This window comes from Callorhinchus milii, unplaced genomic scaffold (genome assembly GCF_018977255.1).
Source record: "Callorhinchus milii isolate IMCB2004 unplaced genomic scaffold, IMCB_Cmil_1.0 Scaffold15, whole genome shotgun sequence".
Classification (NCBI taxonomy): domain Eukaryota; kingdom Metazoa; phylum Chordata; class Chondrichthyes; order Chimaeriformes; family Callorhinchidae; genus Callorhinchus; species Callorhinchus milii.
The window spans coordinates 17,291,951-17,312,247 of NW_024704756.1; the positions used below are offsets into that span (position 1 = coordinate 17,291,951).

The 20,297-nt window shown below is 38.8% G+C and overlaps 1 protein-coding gene across 4 annotated transcripts in view; it reads right to left on the bottom strand.

The window, feature by feature from the left end:
* Positions 1–20,297, bottom strand: part of si:ch211-200p22.4 (phosphatidylinositol-binding clathrin assembly protein) — a 45,556-nt gene that overhangs the window by 24,258 nt on the left and 1,001 nt on the right. For 2 of the 4 annotated variants that reach the window (XM_042340887.1, XM_042340886.1), the window contains exons 2-9: positions 7,733–7,875; positions 5,037–5,112; positions 4,800–4,902; positions 3,861–3,954; positions 3,231–3,342; positions 1,930–1,956; positions 1,709–1,815; positions 1,523–1,564 (exon numbers count right to left, since the gene is read on the bottom strand). In XM_042340887.1, the coding sequence (XP_042196821.1) occupies positions 1,523–1,564; positions 1,709–1,815; positions 1,930–1,956; positions 3,231–3,342; positions 3,861–3,954; positions 4,800–4,902; positions 5,037–5,112; positions 7,733–7,875 (704 nt within the window). The remainder of the gene's footprint in view (positions 1–1,522; positions 1,565–1,708; positions 1,816–1,929; positions 1,957–3,230; positions 3,343–3,860; positions 3,955–4,799; positions 4,903–5,036; positions 5,113–7,732; positions 7,876–20,297) is intronic. The other 2 variants (XM_042340888.1, XM_042340889.1) reach the window with 1 other exon arrangement.

Genomic DNA, 20,297 nt, shown 5'->3' on the forward strand with positions numbered 1-20,297 from the left:
GAGGGTCAGTGCTCAGCACTATTGCAGTGGCAGGACACAGGCTCAATGCTATGGGAAGGAAGGGAGGGAAAGAAGATTTTCGTTAGTAAGTTTTCCTGCTAAACTTTTTTTGAATTCAAAAGGCTTAACGATACAAACTCTTTCATTATTTAAACATGCCACTTTACAGCACTTCCAATTTAGAAACATCATGGAGAAGATGTGGATTTAACTCAATGTTGCAGCTGTATAGAGTGGGAACAGGCAAAATGGTAAGAGTAGCAGATGCCAACCAAAACTGTGCCACCAGTGGAGTATAGCCTGAACTTTGTGGTCAGAAATCCTTTCTACTTTAGTACCAATAAACAGCACTGGATTTGAGTGAAATTTCTCTCTCTCCAGGACACACCATATTTGTTTGAGCACCTCTGCCCCCCCCCCACCCACCCACCATGCTACCAATGCTGTTAGCATGTCACTAGGAATAAAGGACGCCTGCTCATGGCTCTCAGCTTTTCCCTGCCCTTGTGAGGAGCCCAAGCTACAATCAACATCTTCCCAGAGCAAAGTGCAGGAAACTGAGCTCGGCCTTTCCCTGTGGTGATGCTCTGTTTTGATGATCCAAAGAAAAACAAATCCAACTTTCATTAACAACTAGTGTGGGAAGCAGCAGCACAATTTAATACAGTACCGTGTTTTGTATCAAGCACATTATTGTTCCTCATTATCCTCACAAGCGCTTTATGGCACCGATGGCATGTTAGCACCTAGTTCAGGCACAAGCAAGCACTTACAGCCCAAAGAGGTAATAAAACAGTGAGAGCTTTGTTCAGTGGCAATGCTAAAGTGGTTCCTTTAAACTGGAAAAGGTGACTTCAGCAAATGGCTCATTAAGAGTTCAGGCACGCGTTTCCTTCTCTGAAAGTTGTACTCGTATACTGGCAGCAGCGACCCTCTGGTACTCTGATCCCAGCTGCAGGTACAGTCAGAAACAGAATGTACTGCACTAAATCTACACGTAGTAGCTGAATTGGAGCCCAGGAATCCAAGTATTCTACATAGATCAATGAAGTTTGTTTGATTTTACAGCACAATGGACATTTGGCCCAAGGCTCTCCTAAATAAAGCCAGTCTCATCTCACTATTGCTTCTTCTCCCCCTACCCATACTCCTGTACAGTATATCTTTCCTTTTCAAATATTTATCCAATTTCCTTTTAAAACCCATTGTAGATTCTGCTTCAACCAGTGTTGTTCATTGGGTATTCCAAATCCTAATAACTCTCACTGTAAAAGAATTGAGATTCCACCAGATTTCAGCGAATATTCCCGCGAGTCCCAGGGCAATACTTTGGCACTACCACTTTCAACAGCAGTCACGGTTTACTAAACATATATATATGCAATTAACTTGACATATATTGAATATATACATGGTATAAATCATGTATACACAGACTCATGCTCTTAAGGGGAGAAGAAGAAACCAGTGATAAAAACAAAGAGTTGGAGAATGAATAAGGCTGAATGATATGTACACTGACCTGAGTAAGATCTGGAATGTCACCCTGATCAATTCCAACTTGCTGTGTCAACAAAGAAAAAGTTCACATTACTCCATGCAGTGACCAGTAAATAAAAACGGAAAGTGAACGGCATGCTTACAGAAATACATCATATACAACACAGGAAAGAAGAAAGACCACGGATGAGAGGAAATGTATGTTCACCTCTGCTGTTTTGAGGAATTCAGACAGCTTAGTCATTCGGGCCAAGAACTTTTTGTAGATATCCAAGGCCTCTTTGCACTGGTTTTTCTTCATGTCAAAGTATTTCTCTAGAAAAATGCAAGAAGGATAAGAATGCAAGTCCACAATCTGAAAGTTAGAATAGATTTTTAATACAGGTGCTCAGTAATTTAAACGCAGAATCAAACACGCTTTTTCCATACCTGCTACTGTATTGGTTTTTAATGCAGCTGCAGTCAGTACCATTGAAAAGCATGAAAACAGGAAACAAAAAATAGTTTCATCTTGAAACTAGTTTGAGCACATCCTTAGATCCATTTACACCCAAACCTATATATACAAAGTTGTGCAGTTAAGGTTAATCTTCTCCACATTTCACATGTTCCTGGTGGCAGAAATCTCACACACAGACTTTCATCCGGTTCAATCTTCTCATACTAAAAATTACCTTGAAATGACTATTGAAAAATGATAGGACACTTCTTCCTTTCTCTCAACTTAATCTCTCTAAATTCATACAATGAACCAGAATTTTATTTGAAATGGGCCTAGTATTTACTACCAAAGCTGAAGCAAAATATTATCCAGTTACTTTATCTAGGGATATCTGAGGTTACAAACATTCAGTGCAGTGCTGTTACAACGTACTATTTTACAGCAAAAATTACAGTACAGAGGGTGGACTTTTCACTGTAGATGTGTGCAGACAGCTCGCTCGCTTCCCAATTGGCTTTCAGACCACAAATAAACGTCTATGTCACGAGGTTGCCACCATTGTCGCTTCCGGTTTACTGCACACCTATAGAGCAGGAAGTGCCTTTGGCAACAACACAATGACCAGGAAGTTGACAATTTTAGCTTCAAACACTTAAATGGCCGGCTCACAGGTCACCACTGACAGCACTTCCTGCTTTGCTCATTTGCAGCAAACAAAGTGACTCAGCACCAACCCATGAGCTGGAGATTGGACTTCAGCATGGGAAGCAGCTGGCACAGAGAGGTACACACATGCCCTGTGAAATAGGCTATCAGGTCTCACTTTAGCATGACCACATCGGGATTTTATGGATCCTAACCATCACATTATTACAAGCATCCACTGTAAGCCAGTTTGGAAGCCATTGTGAAATATAGCTCAGGGGAGAAGTGCAACCACTAATACAGCCTTCATCTCCTGGTTCTGGATGGATCACTTATCAAATAGAATTCACAACACCATCTTTCTATTTCAATTGTCCAAATAAACCAAAATCTTGAATACGCATCTTTGCTATCAGCATTTATGAAACCGATGGATTAACCAATGTAAACAATCTTATATTGCATCACTGTGGAATAACCAGCTGGTCTACATAACTACGTAACAGAGTTACATCACACAGAGAGAGGCCATTCGGGCAGACTAGTCTGTGCCAGTGGCACGTCGGCACCCTCCCACAGGAGATAACCCTTGTTGAAACATCTTGTTGAATTTAAAAAGCAGTCTTGCAGAATGGTTGCTCACCCAGTAAATTAATAATCCCTTCATTGTAAGCTGCAAAAAGCCTGATGGAATCTTTAAACAGCAGCATGAAGGCAGCATTTATTACTCCATTGGTTAGTTCATTTGGGTTTGCCTGCAATAAGACAAAAAAGAAACAGAGAGTTAGGACAGAATGTACAGAGATTGCAAGGGGGGATGGGAGGGAGGAGAGAAGTTGGGATGGCATGCAGTGTTTAAATGCTGGGTTCATACTTCAAAATCTAATTTTGCTTCACCCCAAAGAGGTGAGCCATTTGGGAACACATTTCTCACAACTTTTCCACAATTAGAACCAAAAACTCCATAATGCATGACTGTTATAGATTCACTAAAACGTACATACAAGGACAAGAAGAGAAACCCACAAGAAAGCAATTGCCACAAGGTCCAGTGTGGCCTAGTTATTTTCCTGTTTTTCTCTCTCTCTCTATCCCTCTTTCCATCAATCAGTTACTGCAGATCAAAGACTGAATAGGAAGGGAGCAATTTTCTGGATGCAGAGAGAAACAGCCCAAATTGACAGGATATTGCCCACATGTACCCACAGCACGTTTCATGAAAAATTGGAATAAGTAGGCATGCTTATCTATTAAAATAAGGATTACAGCATACATCAAAGTCAAGAAGGGCATCAAGCTGATTCTGAATCAGAGGCAGTGTTTTCAGCAGCTTCTCCGTGTTCATAGTCCGCATTACCCCATCGGTCCTACAAGAAGAGTGAGTATGTTAATCTTTAATATTTTCACTGAATGATTTTGCTCCCAGATAGTTTCACATCATCAGTTAGTTACATGGGTCAAAATATACATATTAAGCAGTTCCCTCGAGATGAAAGGCATGGAGCACAAAAGAACCCAAATGGAGGTGGAGTACATGCTCACTACAAGCACGCCAAACATGCAGTGCATTAGGCCTATGTACAAAGAGTAAAACAAGGCACACTCTTAACCAAACTCAGAGTGCAATACATGCAAAAATAACATCCTGATGTGAGTTAAAGGAATTCACCAATATGCGGAAGTCTGGACATCACTGCGATACTATCAAGCCAATCATGTAGAATCATGTAGTTGTCATAAGCACCGCCTGGGAGTCCAGAGACAAGGTAAACGAGGGAATGCAACAATCCCCCAGTGTGCCACTGCAGTCTCCAGGACAACAGTATAAAGACAGCATTGGGCACAGGTCACTTACTAACCCCAGAGTAGGAAATGCACTTAATCTAGTGAAAGGAGAACGCAAGGGAAACAAGAGAATATGGCACATAATTGAGGCAATCCGAATTAATTAGGTTGAGCTATTAACCTCTTAAATTCTAAACAACGGATTCCACATTTTTTTAAAAATGAATGTATCAAACATAGAGGGTCACTAAACATGATGCAAAGCTGAAATAATGGCCTTAAAATGAAATTTCCACACTTTCTGAACAGACACCACTGGAATAGAAATTACTACACCAGGATGCAATCTTGCAGAATGAATCATAGTTCAATGCCATTGTGTAAGGAGTTGACTAACAGTAAATAGCAAAGAAATACAGAGACATACCCTCTTTTCATTTTAGTGAAATCAACTGCCATTAGTCGATAGGACAGTGCCTTTTCATTCAGGTATCTGCTGTACCGTCTGATAAAGGTAGACATGTCGTAGCCTGCAAAGGGGGGTGGGAAGGTAAGAGAAAAAACACATACAAGACTAAGTATGGTTGTAGAGGCTATTTCTGCACTAATATGCATGGTGAAAAATCAATAGAATATCCAAATAAATACATAAAACCAATCTTACCTTGCATGGCACTTTTATCCAAAAAGTTATTCAAGTTGAACAGTGTATTCCTTGAAGCCAGGTACTGGATAAAACGCTGCAAGCAACAAAGGCATCATCACTAGCCAATCAAAACCGGGTACGTCAATTCCTTTGGTTGTCAGGCATATTCTGTGGTCCACTTCAATAATCCAAAGATATTTTAGTAAGTGGCTAGAGATGTGGATTGACTGTTTTAGAGAATGCCGTGTCAGCCAGTTGCATCCAGTAATGTCCCACAAACAGCATGAAGTGATTGACCAATTTTATCTGGGGGATTCTTGGCCAGGACACCGGGAGAGAAAAACTCCCTTCTCTTTTCGAATAGTGCCATGAAATCTTTAACATCTTTAAAGAGGAGAAAGAAAAGCAGATACTTTTTCAGGAAAAAAAGTTCTTGAGAAGTTGAACAATGCAATGTTGAATCATGGCTTCTGTAAGAAACCGAAACTCAAGTTCAGTTTTAAAATATCAACATTTTCAATATTTACCGGCAAGATGAAGCAGTTCCAGAACCACCGCTACTTGGAAGGTCTCCACCGTATCTTTGGGGCAGCAAATCTTTTTCTACTCTATTAGCTTCCCTTCTGAAAAAGGCTTGTTCCCTTGTGAACCAGGAGTGACATTATAATGAATGAATCCATTGGAATTTTACTGCAGTGTGGGAATGTCTGGCTTGAGATTTATTGCAATTGATTCATATATGGACTAAAGTTGAGACCAGTTGTGCTAACAGAGTTCAGCACATGGTCCGAACTACCAAACAACATTACCAAAGTCAAAACATCAAGGATCAATGGAAAAAATTGCTTGAAACGAGCTGTTGGCATGATCTTACTTCAGATTCTGTCATAACCCAGTTAACTTCGCCAGCAACCGATACTTACGTTGCATTGGGATCCCAATTAAATTACATGCACATTAGTATGAAGATTGCTTGTGTAATTGGGCACTGAAACCTGGTATTAATGTTACTACAATCTCTATGTTGTCACTGTGGTGGCCTGCAACACCAAGTTCCTCAGCAACATTACTTTCGATACAATTGAGCAAGTTCCTCAAATGTAAAATTCAGACAATGATAAAAGCCAAAAGTATTGCCTGAGAGGTCTGCAAGCATGCATGGAAATTGGTCAATTCAATCTGAGTATTAAAATTATAACTGGTTAGAATACAATGAGTCATTCGAGTCCAATTAGTTATAAAACTTCACCCATGACTTTCTCAGACAAAATGAGTAAGTGAGCCTAGCAGTGGAGATTGGCCCAGTCTGGGTTGGACACAGAACAGTCCAGAGAAGTCATGCTGATTAAGTCTGACACGTTGGAAATACTTGATAAAGAGTACATGGAAAGTAAACTCATGCTGAGCCATTTTATTGTTAACTGGTGACTAGATAACTGTATCTCTACACAGAGCAAGGTAGAAAAGAAGAAATTTGCCACCGCCCAGACTAGCAGCAAGTACCACCCCACCCAATGCTTATCAAAACCGGCAAATCAGATGGGATACCCACAAATGAACTTTAGCGTGCCAATTCAGCATGTCTAGTTTACAGCAAAAGGTGGCAAGATCTTCATTGCTTTTCTTCTAAACAATCAGCTACACTATTTATTCTTGAAGACAAGACGGGTCCTTTAACAATGGATTAGTCTTTGCAAGCTTCCAAACAGTATCCAAGCTCCAATCTCTGGAATACTCTGAAATTAAACTTTATATTGAGCAGTACACTGGCTTTACTTATGATGCTGGAAACAAACTTAAATAGATTATAATAGCAGAGGACAGACAGGGAGAGAAAAGCAGGCCTATACAGCCCAGCAAAGGCATTCACACAACAGTAGATTGCGAAACTGCATTCCACCTGGTCAGTTGGGTGAGCCAGCCCACATGGAAAATGGCAGATGGAAGATGGCTATAAATGCAGCCGACATTAATAATTTGTAGATTCATTAATATACAAAATGTACCTCAATTAGAGGATAAGTGTATGTGTATACTTTTACAGGGTTCATTGGAAAATGAATAAACCAGCAACAACTGTTCAAGCAACCTCAAAGGTGCCAAGATCAACTGACGTTGGTGTGGAACTTTTATTGAGAAAGGAAGACATTTGCTTTTTAACTTGCTTCAGCAATAAACAAACTCCTAGAACAACGGCAAGTTTGCAATTTCCCACCTTCCTGTCTGTTGGTCTAGTTCAGGGAGGTGAAGGTCAGTAGACCTCTTGCACATTATTTGCTTGTGATAGATTTCAGTAAACTGTCCTCAGCAGCAGTCAATACTGCAATCGTAATATCCCGGTGCTGTGAAGTAGTAATAATGTCAAAGTGGAAACCCTAGAAAAACAAGATTAACTTTTCCTTCTATTTGCAATTTGGTCTGTCACAGGTTTGTTGGGATGGCAGGTGATGGGGGCGGGGAGCAGGGGAGAAGAGAAATTAAATAAATGCGTACATTAATTTACAATTGATTGCAGTTTCTTGATGGACCTTTGCAAAGCTTGGTGCCACCTGTGGTTTCCTCCAAAGTGAAGGAAAGTGAAAGCATTCTCTCTTGTCCTGTAGATTATTTTCACAGCCAGCACCATGGTTAAAGCTTGGACAGAAAAACGTTCCTCCCAGACCTCCAGCATACGACATCCTCATAAACTAGAATTGAATTATTGATAGACTCACCTCATTACCATACATCATCAAGTGATGAGTTGTGATTAGAGCCTTGAACACCACAACCCAGCTGCTATTTGTTGCCCTCTCAAATAGAGTGTCGGCCATCTGTGGTATATTCACATTCATCTCATTGGTACACTGGATTAAATCTGTAAAACAGCAATAGTGACATCAGTAAGTCTCTTCACTTCCTATTCTTGATAATAATACTTGCATTTGATATAGTGCCTTAACCCGGATTTGAAACACCTCAAAGCACTTCAAAGGATTTACTGCAAAATATATGACTATTTGAAGGCGCTTGTTAAAGATCCCATGGCATTACTCAAAAAGAATAGGGAGTTTGTCCCATCGTTCCCACCAACAATCCTCTGGATAAAATTGGTCATTCATTTAAGGCAGTTTGTGGTACATTGCTCACCTACAAAATACAGTCACTACACTTTATAGTAAATCTTGTCAAATGCTTCAAGACACCTGAACATGAAAAATGCTACATTAAATGCAAGAATATAATTAATGGCAAAGGACAGAAATCCTGGTCAGATTTATAAGAAACTGGAACCCTTCACCCAGATGGATATACCCAAATAGTAAATTCTTAATCTGAAGTGGACTGTTAGAAAAGATTCAGGAGAAATATTCTCTCAGAGTCAAGATAATCATTTGTAATGTGTTCAATTAAGAAAGGTCATGGCACGGGTGGGAGGAGAAGGGGGTTAAAATATTAAGGGTGAATGTATTTTACTGAATTCACAATCCTAAAAGTTTTTAAACAATTATTTGTATTGTTGTTGCTCTTGGACTTGAGTGACCAATAAGCATACAGATGTTTTCCTAACATCTGGGAATTGGACATTGTAGCAGAATACAGCATAATCAAAATCCAGGAAGTAAGAGGTACAAAAAACTGTTCCTTTTGGAACACTTAAGTGAAAATACAATGAAATATTGTTGGCCTCTCTTTTTTCCTTTCCTGTGTTATGGAGAAAACTCAGAAATGAACGGTCACATGAAAGTTTTGTTCAACAACAAATCAACTGGAATTTTCAGCCACCTCAAATTCAGGAACTCTGCCAATCAAAGTAGCAGCAATGTTTGGGCCCATTTTAGGAATGTTAAAGCAAGGGGAAATCCCAGGTTTTTAATACTTGTTCTCCTGGAATCAAAGTGCAAATCATACTTCTCCTTCCTCATGCACAACTCAGAAAGCTAACATTCTTTTTCTTAAAATCTGTAACTTAGTCTGCATGAGTAAAGACACATGTAGAAGTTTAACATAAAACTAACCCTTATTTCAATATCATTTAAACACCACAGCCACTTGCTCTCGAGTCATTCAGGGACTGCTGTGGAGTGCAGCTAAGATCTCTTCACACTCCTGTGTTTATACTGCAACAGCGCAAATTGAAGAGCTGTTGAAATAATCTCCCCATGACTTGGCAGCAGGGTTCCAAAGCAACCCGCTTCCAAATTACACGGCACTTTTTGTGGTGATTAAGTGCAGTATAAACACATCATAACTAAGACTGCCAATGATTCATTAAATCTAGTTGGGTTCTCAGTTCTTCTGGTTACACACTTGCAGAGTTTAATTGTTTTTTGTTTAATGCACAAATGGCAGAACAATATTTGAGCAGCAGGAAAATAGAGGTGGTTAAGCAAGTCCTGGATCTACTTCAAATTCCACTATTATAAAATTAACACAAAATGAAATAGAAAACATGCTCATTCAAATTTACAAAGTGTTCGATGAGCACTTCAGTCCCAGATTTTGAATCCACACACAAGTGATTTTTTTGCCAGAGGCAGCTTTATTAGCTATACTAGTTTATGAAGATGGCATACAGCAGAGATCGGTAGGTGGGATAGAGAGTTTATGGTTTCTAAAAATTCTGATAGGTGGCCACATTTGAGAGGCTTTTCTAGACTGGCTTTTACACCAGATCTCCAAGGTGAACAAGTGTTCTGTTTCACCACTGTGTTCAGTTCACATTTTAAAGAAACCCAATCCCAAAGTAATCTCAACATCAAGATTAGAGCTTAAAAAAAGTAGGCAAAACCCAGCAAGATCGTGACAGGAAAAGATAAATAAGCAAGGTTAAATAAGCAAGGTTAATCAATTACAAACAAAAGCTACAGTTTGACCCTACATAGACATGCCTTCTCACTGAGCATTCTTTCTAACTTATGTGACAAGCTTGAGCAGGTTAAGTAAAAATCCCCCAGTACTGCGTAAAGTCAACCGTTACAAAATTTTCTTGTGTTTTAAAACATCCAACACCATACTGATTGGCACCAACATAAACCTAGCAAAAGCGTTCCCTGGACTTTGGCACTTTTTAAATCATTAGACTGCAATTGACACTGATGTCATGCTGAAATTTTCACTGAACAACAAAAATGCAGCCTAGCACAATTCACCTGTTTCAAATAACAATCACATTTGGATTTGATATTTTACAATAGTGATGTTCACCACACTATATATTATAATGTAAATGCCACCCAAATTTCCAGCCAAGGAGGTAACCTTGGTTTGATTTATAACGTACACACAGTAAAAAGCCCATCAACTCTTGCAATAAAACTATAGTAATAAAAGACAGAAACATCCCCCAGCCCTATCTAATAGCAATCCTTGCATTTGACACTGCGACTTTCAAGTCAAGAGGACATCTCAAAGCACTTGGTTTCTAAAAGATCTAATGGAGCAACTACGTATTTGTAGGCAAATGCAACAGCCCAACATCCCACTAACAGCAATGAAACAAATGACCAATTTTAATTGGTGTGGAAACTGGCAGAAACTCCCTTCTGAGTAATGCCATGGGTGGTTAATATCCTCCTGTACATTGAGTGCCATCTTGATTATATGAGTACTAACAACTAAGCCAGGCTGCCACACCACCATGTATATAATTACTGGTTATAGCTACATAATCCCAATTCAAAATTTTAACTGGGTTGTAATGACCTCCTCATAGTCAAAATATGAACAGTGTGCAAATAGACATTATACACAGTATTCATACCAATATATTCATCATAAAAATTTTCTTGACAGGCATTAATTATACAATCAATGGAAAAAAGAAAGGTGTATATAGTAAGGACTGGTTTATTCCTCCAGCCCACTTAGTTTTCTACCTTATGGCTGCATGTTGCAAGATATTTTATCAGGGCAGCAGCCCAACTTAACTAATAAATAGTTCCCCCACTGCATTTTTGAAGTTCTTATATACACCACTTTGGGGATTATGTGCATGATTTTCAGATAAGGAACAAACTATACAGGCCTAGATTTGTTCACTGTCTCACACAGATTTTTAGTTATCCCCATGAATTTTACCAAGCCACAAAACTGGGTCATAACACAATTGCACAGATTGCATTTAAACTAACCAGAAAATGATGTATTTTTAGGTTTTGTACCTGTATCTATTCCAACCACTCTGCCACAATCTGATATAAAGACTGCAGCCAAGAAGATCCCTTTGGAATCAGATTGAATACATTGGTTGATTTGGATCAGCACTAAGTCACCTCATTAGGTATTCAAACTGTAAAGTCTATACACCAGGTACAAGATTTATCAACCAACACCTCAGCATCCCAGTGAATGACAATTTCAGATAACTGAATAAATATGACAGTAAAATCATATTTGTGGTGGTTTAACACAATTCTAGCTGGGTGACCTAAGTTTGTGTTTGGTTAGCCGGGTGTCTGACACATGCAGATACCATCGGCCTTGCTTAAGAGCAGGGATGGCCAAACAGAGTTCCATGAATCCCATCTACAAATGAAAATTCCATGGTCTGGAATGGAACGCACACTCTCTCCTACTTACCTAATTGCAAGTTAGCAAGAGCTTGGGGACTCCAAAGTGTGCAATGGGGGGCATTCCTGGAGCTTAACCAGTTAAACTGCTTATCTAAAACTGTTTAGCTTGTCATTAAGAGCACTGCCTAGCAAGCTTTCCCACTGCTCGTCCAGCTGGGACCACCCTACCTAGTAGGAGCCTTGACTTGCAGGACCAATAGAAGTTATAGGAAGAATCCCTGCTCCCCATAATTGATCTGTTCCTCAAAGTCCTGTGATAAACCAGGCTGGTTGATCTGTCCTCGGCAATGTTCTGGAGTACTCAAGACCTGCCTGATCAGGAACTGGAATCAACTCAATTCCAACATTCTGTTGTCAAGTTCATCACCTTAAGCCAATTCTAGATGGCCTATATGTGAGACTCTGAACTTTATAGAACATGGCTCTTGTAGCTGACACAAACTAGCCAGCAACCATCATTCAGGAAAAAAATTACTTAATTTGGTCAAAATGGACTTGAATATTAGCACTTGCATTCCTCACGAATGGAATTTCAGCCAAACAAAAATTCATAGGTTTTCAGTTAATGTGACGTTACTGTCAATAAAATTCAACACTAGGTTGCAGCTCAGGAGTATTAAACAGCCAAGCAAGCTATCCACAATTTCCAGAGTCAACCAAATATTGGTGCAATATCAAGCACCAAAATCCTTAGTTTGGGCCTGTATATAACAAATATAACAAGCTTCCTCAGGCCTCATAACACCTGGAAAACCACTGCAACTTGTGTATTTGGTATTTTGTCCACCAAAATACACAGTCAATTCACTTGATAGTATATTCTGTGCAGAGCTACATCAAATGCAAGGATTATTATTATTATTATTATTATTAACCAGCAGCTAATGCAAAAACTGTCCACAACAGCAGTCATGAATGGAAACAACCTAGGGACATAGTTAATGTTTACAGAATACATGGGCACAAGTTCAATGGACTTCAGTTTCACCACCCCATTTAGTTTTCAAACTCTTGCTAAAAGTTCATTAACATACAAAATGCAGCACCTGCCAAAAACAATCCAGAAGTCCAAGTTTCCCCACAGGCTCGAATGATTGTTCAGCCTAAGCCTGTATCCTCACAACTTTATATAGATGTCAAACATACAAACAGCCATCCTTCCACACCCATGTGTTCTCTCACTCGGTTTTGCCACCTTATTGTTGAAGGCTGGAATCAGCTCATTAATACGTTTACAAGTGTTAAATTCATCTGCAAACAATAATACTACTGGTTCACAAATCAAGTTAGTACTGCAGGGTCATTTTTGAGTTAGTAAATGAGAAGCAAAGGACTGACATTTATGTGAATCACCTAGTGTTTATACCAGGTAATAATATTTTGACTTAGCACCTTATCACATCATTGATACGTCTCACAAAACACGGCATCCAGTTTAAGCGTAGCAATGTCCCTCAAACAGCCATGGAGTGAGTGACCAATTTTATTTGGGGAATATGTTGGCCAGATAGCGAGAGAAACTCTCTTCTCTTTTCAAATAGTAACATGAGATCTTTAACAGCGACCTGAACAGGCAGGTGAGACCTTGGTCTAACGTCTCATCCGAACGACAGCGCTTCATACAATGCGGTGAGCCCTCCAGTGCTGCACTGGAGTTTCAGCATAGATTATGCAACTCCAATTCCCAATGTGAGGCTTAAACCCACAATCTTCTGATTCAGAGATAAGTTAAGCTTTTTTTTAAAAAAAAGGCACAGATCATGAACAATACAGATGGTCAGATAGGTTACATTAAAAAACATAACTCAAGCTGCGGAAGAGGTAAGGCTACCAGCAGCTTCTTGCACCATAAAATTGCACCATAAAGGAATCAACAACGAGGTCTGCGATACCCATTTACTCCCATTTCTTTCACAATGACCTGGGTCACATAATAAGGTTTTTTAACTACTCTTTGGGAGCTCATCTGCTTACAACATCTTAATTCCCCCATCTTAAGGTATACAGAGTTTATAAAGAACTTAGAAAAAACAACTTTCAATTTTATAGTGCCTTGTCACAATGCTAATATATATATACACACACTTTATAGCATAACTTGTGAAGCTTTTCAATACATCCTCCTGACATGAAAGGTGATATATCAAATACAAAGATTATTAATTATAACGTCTCGATGCTCTTTGGTTCAAGACACTCCTAAAACTGCCACCAACACACAAGGACAATAGTTTAAATAAAGGCTATGAATAAATTAATAAAATAGAAGATTCACAGGTTCTCACGAGATATTTATGCAAATTAATCACATACAAGCAAAGACCACAGTAACAGGAAATACAAAGGGAAATGTTGTTTTTCATGCAACAGTCACGTTTTTAAAAAACACTGTAATGTCCTTAACCTCAATTCAGCAATGATGGCTCCTCAAAACCTTCGCTTCTCAAGAGTATCCTGCCATCATACAATACGACAATAACAGGGAGAAACTGTATGTTGAGGTCATGTGTCAAATAACACCACGCTTTACTCACATCTTTGAACAGCAAAAAACACAGAGAAAATCTATAAAACAGCCCCCTCCCTTCTTCCCCCCACCCCCGACTCAGGCTCAGGTCTGAAATGCTGTACACTGTTCAGCGCCTTGGGACGTCCTCCCGACGTGAAAGACGCTATACAAATGTAATCTTGTTGTTGTAGAGTAAAAGATCAGTGCTCATCTTATAGCAGTTTTGACCAATTAAGGCCTGTAGTGAATGGGTACGGATTGGATCAATATTGCTGGGTCTGTCGCAGTGTCCCCTATTTATCAAATCTCCCCTCAAATTTCCTTCCACCAGATTTCCCAATTACCATGCTTCATTTGTGCTTTCAAAATGTGATCTGGGATACAGACCTGCACAACTTGAACACAGAGGCATCTGCTCTCGTGCAATTGCCAAGCCATGACTAATGCAGGAAAAGAAGTAAATAATGTAGCACACCGATGCTGAAAAAAGGGTAGTATGTTTTATCGTGGCTTTATCTGCGCTTGATGGCTGGTCATATTAAATATCCGATTCCCCAACCAAAACAGTCACATTCTCAAATTATAAAAACAATTTAAGTCTTTTTATCCATTGCTGATCCTTTATAAAATCTAAATATGAATTCTAAAGAATGACATTTAAATCACTTTCACTGTTCAGATTGAAAATTCTTGTATAGCACTCTTCATGTTAGAATGATGTCCTGTCAGCTCAACTGCTTACAACGTCTTAATGCCCCAGTTTAAGGTGCACCTAATTTATAAAGAACATACATTTGGGGAGGATTCATGCTTTCCTTCTGCATCCATCAACCAGCACATGGCATGTGAGCACCCAAACGTCACTCCTTTCACAGTGCAATGATTGAATCACTGAACCTCAATTCCAATGGAACTATGAGAATACAGTTTCTTTTGTAGACAGTCCTGAAAAGTATGCGAAAAATGATGTCATCTTTATCAGATCCAATTTTCACATCTCAGTAACAACAATATTACATTTGTATAGCACCTTTCATGTCGGGAGGACGTCCCAAGGCGCTGGACAATGTACAGCATTTCAGACCCGAGCTGGGGTCGGTGGTGGGGGCGGGGTGGAGAAGGGAGGGAGGGGAAGGGGGGTGGCCGATGGCATGGTCGAGGAGGAGGGTCTTGCGGCGAGATTTAAGGAGGCTAAAGACGAGGCGAGGCAGAGTGACTGTAACTCCTCTGATCTGAACTAAATTCTCTTCCATTACTAAATTTGCCTTCAAGCCAAATCAGTCTCTTCTCCAACACCTCTTAACTCACTCTATAGCCAAAGTCGAAGACTTCAACACTGCTCCTAAATTTGGGGAGGACATTTTATACACCAGTGATTGTACTGAACACGAAAAAAGCAAAGGCTTGTCTAGTAGCTGATCATCTTACCTGTAGTTTCACCCATTCTCTTAAGTTTCTTGCCCAACTACAAACTTTTCTGGTCCAATACATTCAAACTACTATAGACCTTGCCCCTGAACTTTCCTTCAAAAATCCAAGCTTGGCATCACCTTTTGAATTAGCTCAGCTTCTTGGCTACTCTTTTCAATCTTCATTGATGATCGCGTATTTTACCGCACTAGGTTCTCAATAAAACTGCAGTTTAGAGCTACAAAAACCCACAAATTTTCAGAGTCATGAAAATTGAGTATTGTTTTAAAAATAATACTACTTGCATTTTATATAGCACCTTATCTTAAAGACCAAAAAAAATAAAGTTATATAAAATCACCAAGGACAGAACTGTGCTAATGCATTAAACACCAGTGCGAAATAGAGGATATTTATTTCTACAAAAGCATAATCGGATGCTTCCTAAGATCAGAGTCAGAACATTGGGCCAATACTAGGCTTTTATCTGCACTCAGGATATATCATCCATTCTTCCAGATCAAAAGTTCTCTTCTCAAAATGCTCTTATCCAAATAATGCACCACAGTAAAGTTAGGAAAGGTTGATACACAACTGACATTTCTTAAATTTCACTCAAATTAAAATAAAATTCAAAATGTTCCTGTAACTCACTTCAGCACTATTAAGAGAGAAATGTGTATTCAATTTGAATATTTTCAATGCAGTGTCTCACTCACAGCATCTGCACACTGAACGTGATACTGCGGATGGTGTAGGTCATTTCAGAAGCAGGAGAAATCTGCTCATATTCCTACACTTTTTGTACTAGTAGATCACAACAAAAACCACACACTAGAGCATTTAAATGTTTAACCACAGGATTTGATACTGTGACTACAATGCCACTAGTATACAGGAACTGTGGTTCAACTCTTTGCAGCTCATCTGCAAGATGTTTTGTTGGTAATAAAGCAAAGGGCGGGGGATACGCGATAAGCATGATACCCAGCATTAACTGAGCAGGTTGCTCCAATTCAGTTTGAAATGTTTGTTTGTCTGATCATACTTGTACATTTTTCAATACTAGTAGATGGAAAAGAATTGGTCCAATGAACCTTAAATACATTCTTAGTACAGTATTTGCACTTGTAGTGTTCTTAAAGATAATGAGCTTCTCTGGTAGTTTTTTTTTAAATCACAAACCACTTCAAACACAAAACTACAGAGAGAAATGTTAGCATCCTGTCACAATCTTCATTCCAGCAATTCTGGAGCTTTCATTTCAAAGACCGGTAAAATAACCACAGCACATAATTTCCCACTGATACGAAAGTGTCACCAACTGGTGCTAGGTGCAAAAGTATTTAAAAAAAAGCAATTGCAGTTAAGTAGATGAGAAAAATGAGGGAATCTAAAAGAAAAAGGATTTTTTTTTAGTAGAGCAGCTAGTAAATGGCAATAGTTTCAGGAAAACTGCTAGCAGCAGGTTGTACAGCACAGATTTTCCACATTCACATATTGGTCATCCTTCCTCCAACCCACACTTTCCCCAGGCTGATAGGACTCTACTCTGTACTCCTGAGAAGTGGGAAAATGGAATAATTCCAACTAGAATGAAGCTCAAATCACTGTCAAATGAAATAAGACAAAAACAGACTGCATTGTTGGGAACATCATAAATAAAACGTTGCACTGATTTTACAATCCAACAAAAACACTTTTGCCAACTCAGATAGATTGGATAGCCCAGTCCAGATAAATTCTTAACAGGCCAAATGTTCAATATTGGCTTGTGTGTAAAAAAAGAACAGCCTCTACAAAGGGGAGACTTAACAACAACTTTCATTTATCAGACCACTGCCCGACTGGAAAAGCTTCATTCAACGTTACGTACACAGGCGAAGCAGGTCATCACTTTTGATACCTTTACAGCTTGTTGTGTTAAACCAATTTGTAATACACACCTGAAGAACCTACTTTACTACTTTGTTTTCTCACAAGCTGTACAATGGAGGTCACTATGAACATGAGCATCCTATGCTCATGAAATCAAGGAAAAATATATAAATTAAGAAGGCATCCAGCTACATTAATAATAATCCTTGCATTTGATACATCACCTTATCAAGTTGTTAAGACATCTCAAAGCGCTTCACAGGATATTCTGTAAAGTGTGCGATCATGCTCCATGGTGTGATGAAACCTTGTGTGTCGCATGAGAAACAACGGCTTATTTTTAAACTTGGACCAGATGTCCATCACCGATTATTAACAAATTATTCTACCAAGCAGAATGTTATCAGAAGAACATAGTATTTTGTGGAGTCCTGTAGCTCAGTGCTTAGAGTACTCACTTTGCAAGCGAGAGACCCGAGTTCAATTCCAGGCAGAGGGCGAAACCTTGGGCAAGTTTCCTTACTCCACACAGAGCCTAATAATAGTCCCTCCAAAACCCAAAACAATAATAAATTGGTCATTTCAATCCACGGCTGTTTGTGGGACAGACGTTGCTGTGCGCAATTGGTCGCCGCGTTCGCCCACAAATATACAGTCAATTCACTTTACAATATATTCTGTGAAGCGCTTTGGGACGTTTAGAAGACATAAAAAGCGCTATATCAAATGCAAGGATTATTATTATTTTATTATTGTTACACGAGAAACCAGGGGCACATCCCTACAAATAATTACTTTCACCGTAGCAAAATTGTTACAAAATATACTCTGCATTAATTTCTGACCTGAGTTAGCTCTTCGTAGTCTCATTAAGTAGATTTTCTGCAACTGACCAATCACAGACTAATTATTTTTGAAGCATTAACATAGGTTGAAATGTAACATTGAATATGAGGGAAATCATTCTTAAAGCTCTTTAAAACACAAACAAGGAACCAGGTTCAGTACTGTAGTCAGAGAGCAGAACGCAGGGTACTCTGATCAATATAATTTCTGAGCAACATAATCCTCACTCATGGTTTCCTTCTGGATTTCAGTTACAATTTTTTTGTGAGCTCAGAATTCTAACCTCAAAAAGACTTCAGACCATGCACTAGAAACTAGAAGGTACAAAGTTAAGAATATGGGGCCAAGAAACGTAGCTATAGAAATTCACCTCAGTAAAGCGTGCACCCAGTCTATGAACGAAGGAGACTGACAAATCTGGCTATTACCCCCTTTGGTGGGAAACTGTTCCGCAGGGTAGTATAGTTTATTATTGTGACAAATTATAGGATTTTTTCAGAGTTTTAAGACGATAATAATGTCTGATAATGGAATGTACATGATAAATACAGAACTTCTGAATAAAATCTAAACACATTAAAAATAAAATGCAAGTTTAAATATATATATTTATATATATATTAAATATAAATGAGTGTATTGGTACCGATCATAACTGACTCACTTTGAAATGGCTTCAATTTATGAAACAAAAACCTTAACTCACATTCTGAAAAACAATTTCAACAAATGAGTCCCTATGAATCGTTACTTCTATCATGATAAAATTGTTTGACATACGTCAAACATATTCGTCACTCCAAGGAAAACGGGCCTAGTAGATAAAGAAGCAGTTGTAGTTAACTAGGTGAAAAATAAACGAAAGAATCTGAATGTCATACAAAAATACTTAATATGTATCAAAAAATGTTTTTGGTCAGACATGTGAAAAAGCATCACCAAACTTAAAAGTATCCAAACCAGACAAAGCTTCACATAAGAATGTCCCTACACATGGAATTTTCTCCATTTCTGGAATGCAGAAGTGCACTTTCTCCCTGGAAAGAGGCACCCTGCTTACCCAATCAAGAGTATCATTCCATGCCATGGGAGACTCTAGAGTCTATGTTGGGGTAATTGGAGATTCCAGAAGTTACAAGAATTTCTATCATGGAACCTTCAAAAGTATACATATCTTTGAGACTTCAGGAAATAAAACAGCATAAAATAAGTCATGTACAATGTGGGAATGTGTAAGGCTGCATTATACTTCACTAAAGTACTCCTATTACTAACCCAATATCCTCAAGTAGTGCTACCAATTCAATTGGCACTTCTGAAGTCAGAGGATTTGGTCGAGAATAAAATTTACTACATCGTTTGTACCTAGTACCTAAACTGAAAAACTCTGCATGAAATTGACAGGCAGCTAAGATTACACAGTGACCCAATCTTAGGCTTCAGGTGACTAACAATCCACTGTAATTACGCTTACCCAACATCATTCTGATCCCTCAATTCAGTTACACCCTTGAATTCCACTCCTTTCAATATCCTATGCATACCAGGATACACTTGAATTTTGTAGTGGTGAAGTGATCAGAATTACTATAATTTTTATTCTTGGAAGGAATATATTTTTAAATAAATGTTTACAGTGCATTGACTACATCCATTCACTGAAAGCAGATATTTAACAAATTACTATGAAATAAATTGGTGGAGTAAATACTTCTGATGTAAATTGAGTAGTTTTCCCTGCTGTAACAGGAAAATAAGTTCCTCCCATTATAGTAGCTTAAAGTCACTATTTGGCAAATAACTCACGTTGACCTTAAATAAAACAGATAATTTCACTGAAAACAGACAGCTCTACCTACGGTATTTAAATGGAGATTCTATCCTCCTGCTTAAATGTCACTCACTCCTCATTCAAATATGCCCTTGACACACTCGTAGGTTGCCTACACTTTATCTCTGACTCAAGGGCGGGGACAGTTGACGGCTCTCTCTCCATTAACTGAGTGAGGCAGGCCTGTACCCAGTATTCTGTCTGCTTTTTGAAACAAATTAACATAACCTTTGTGCATACCTCTTCACTTG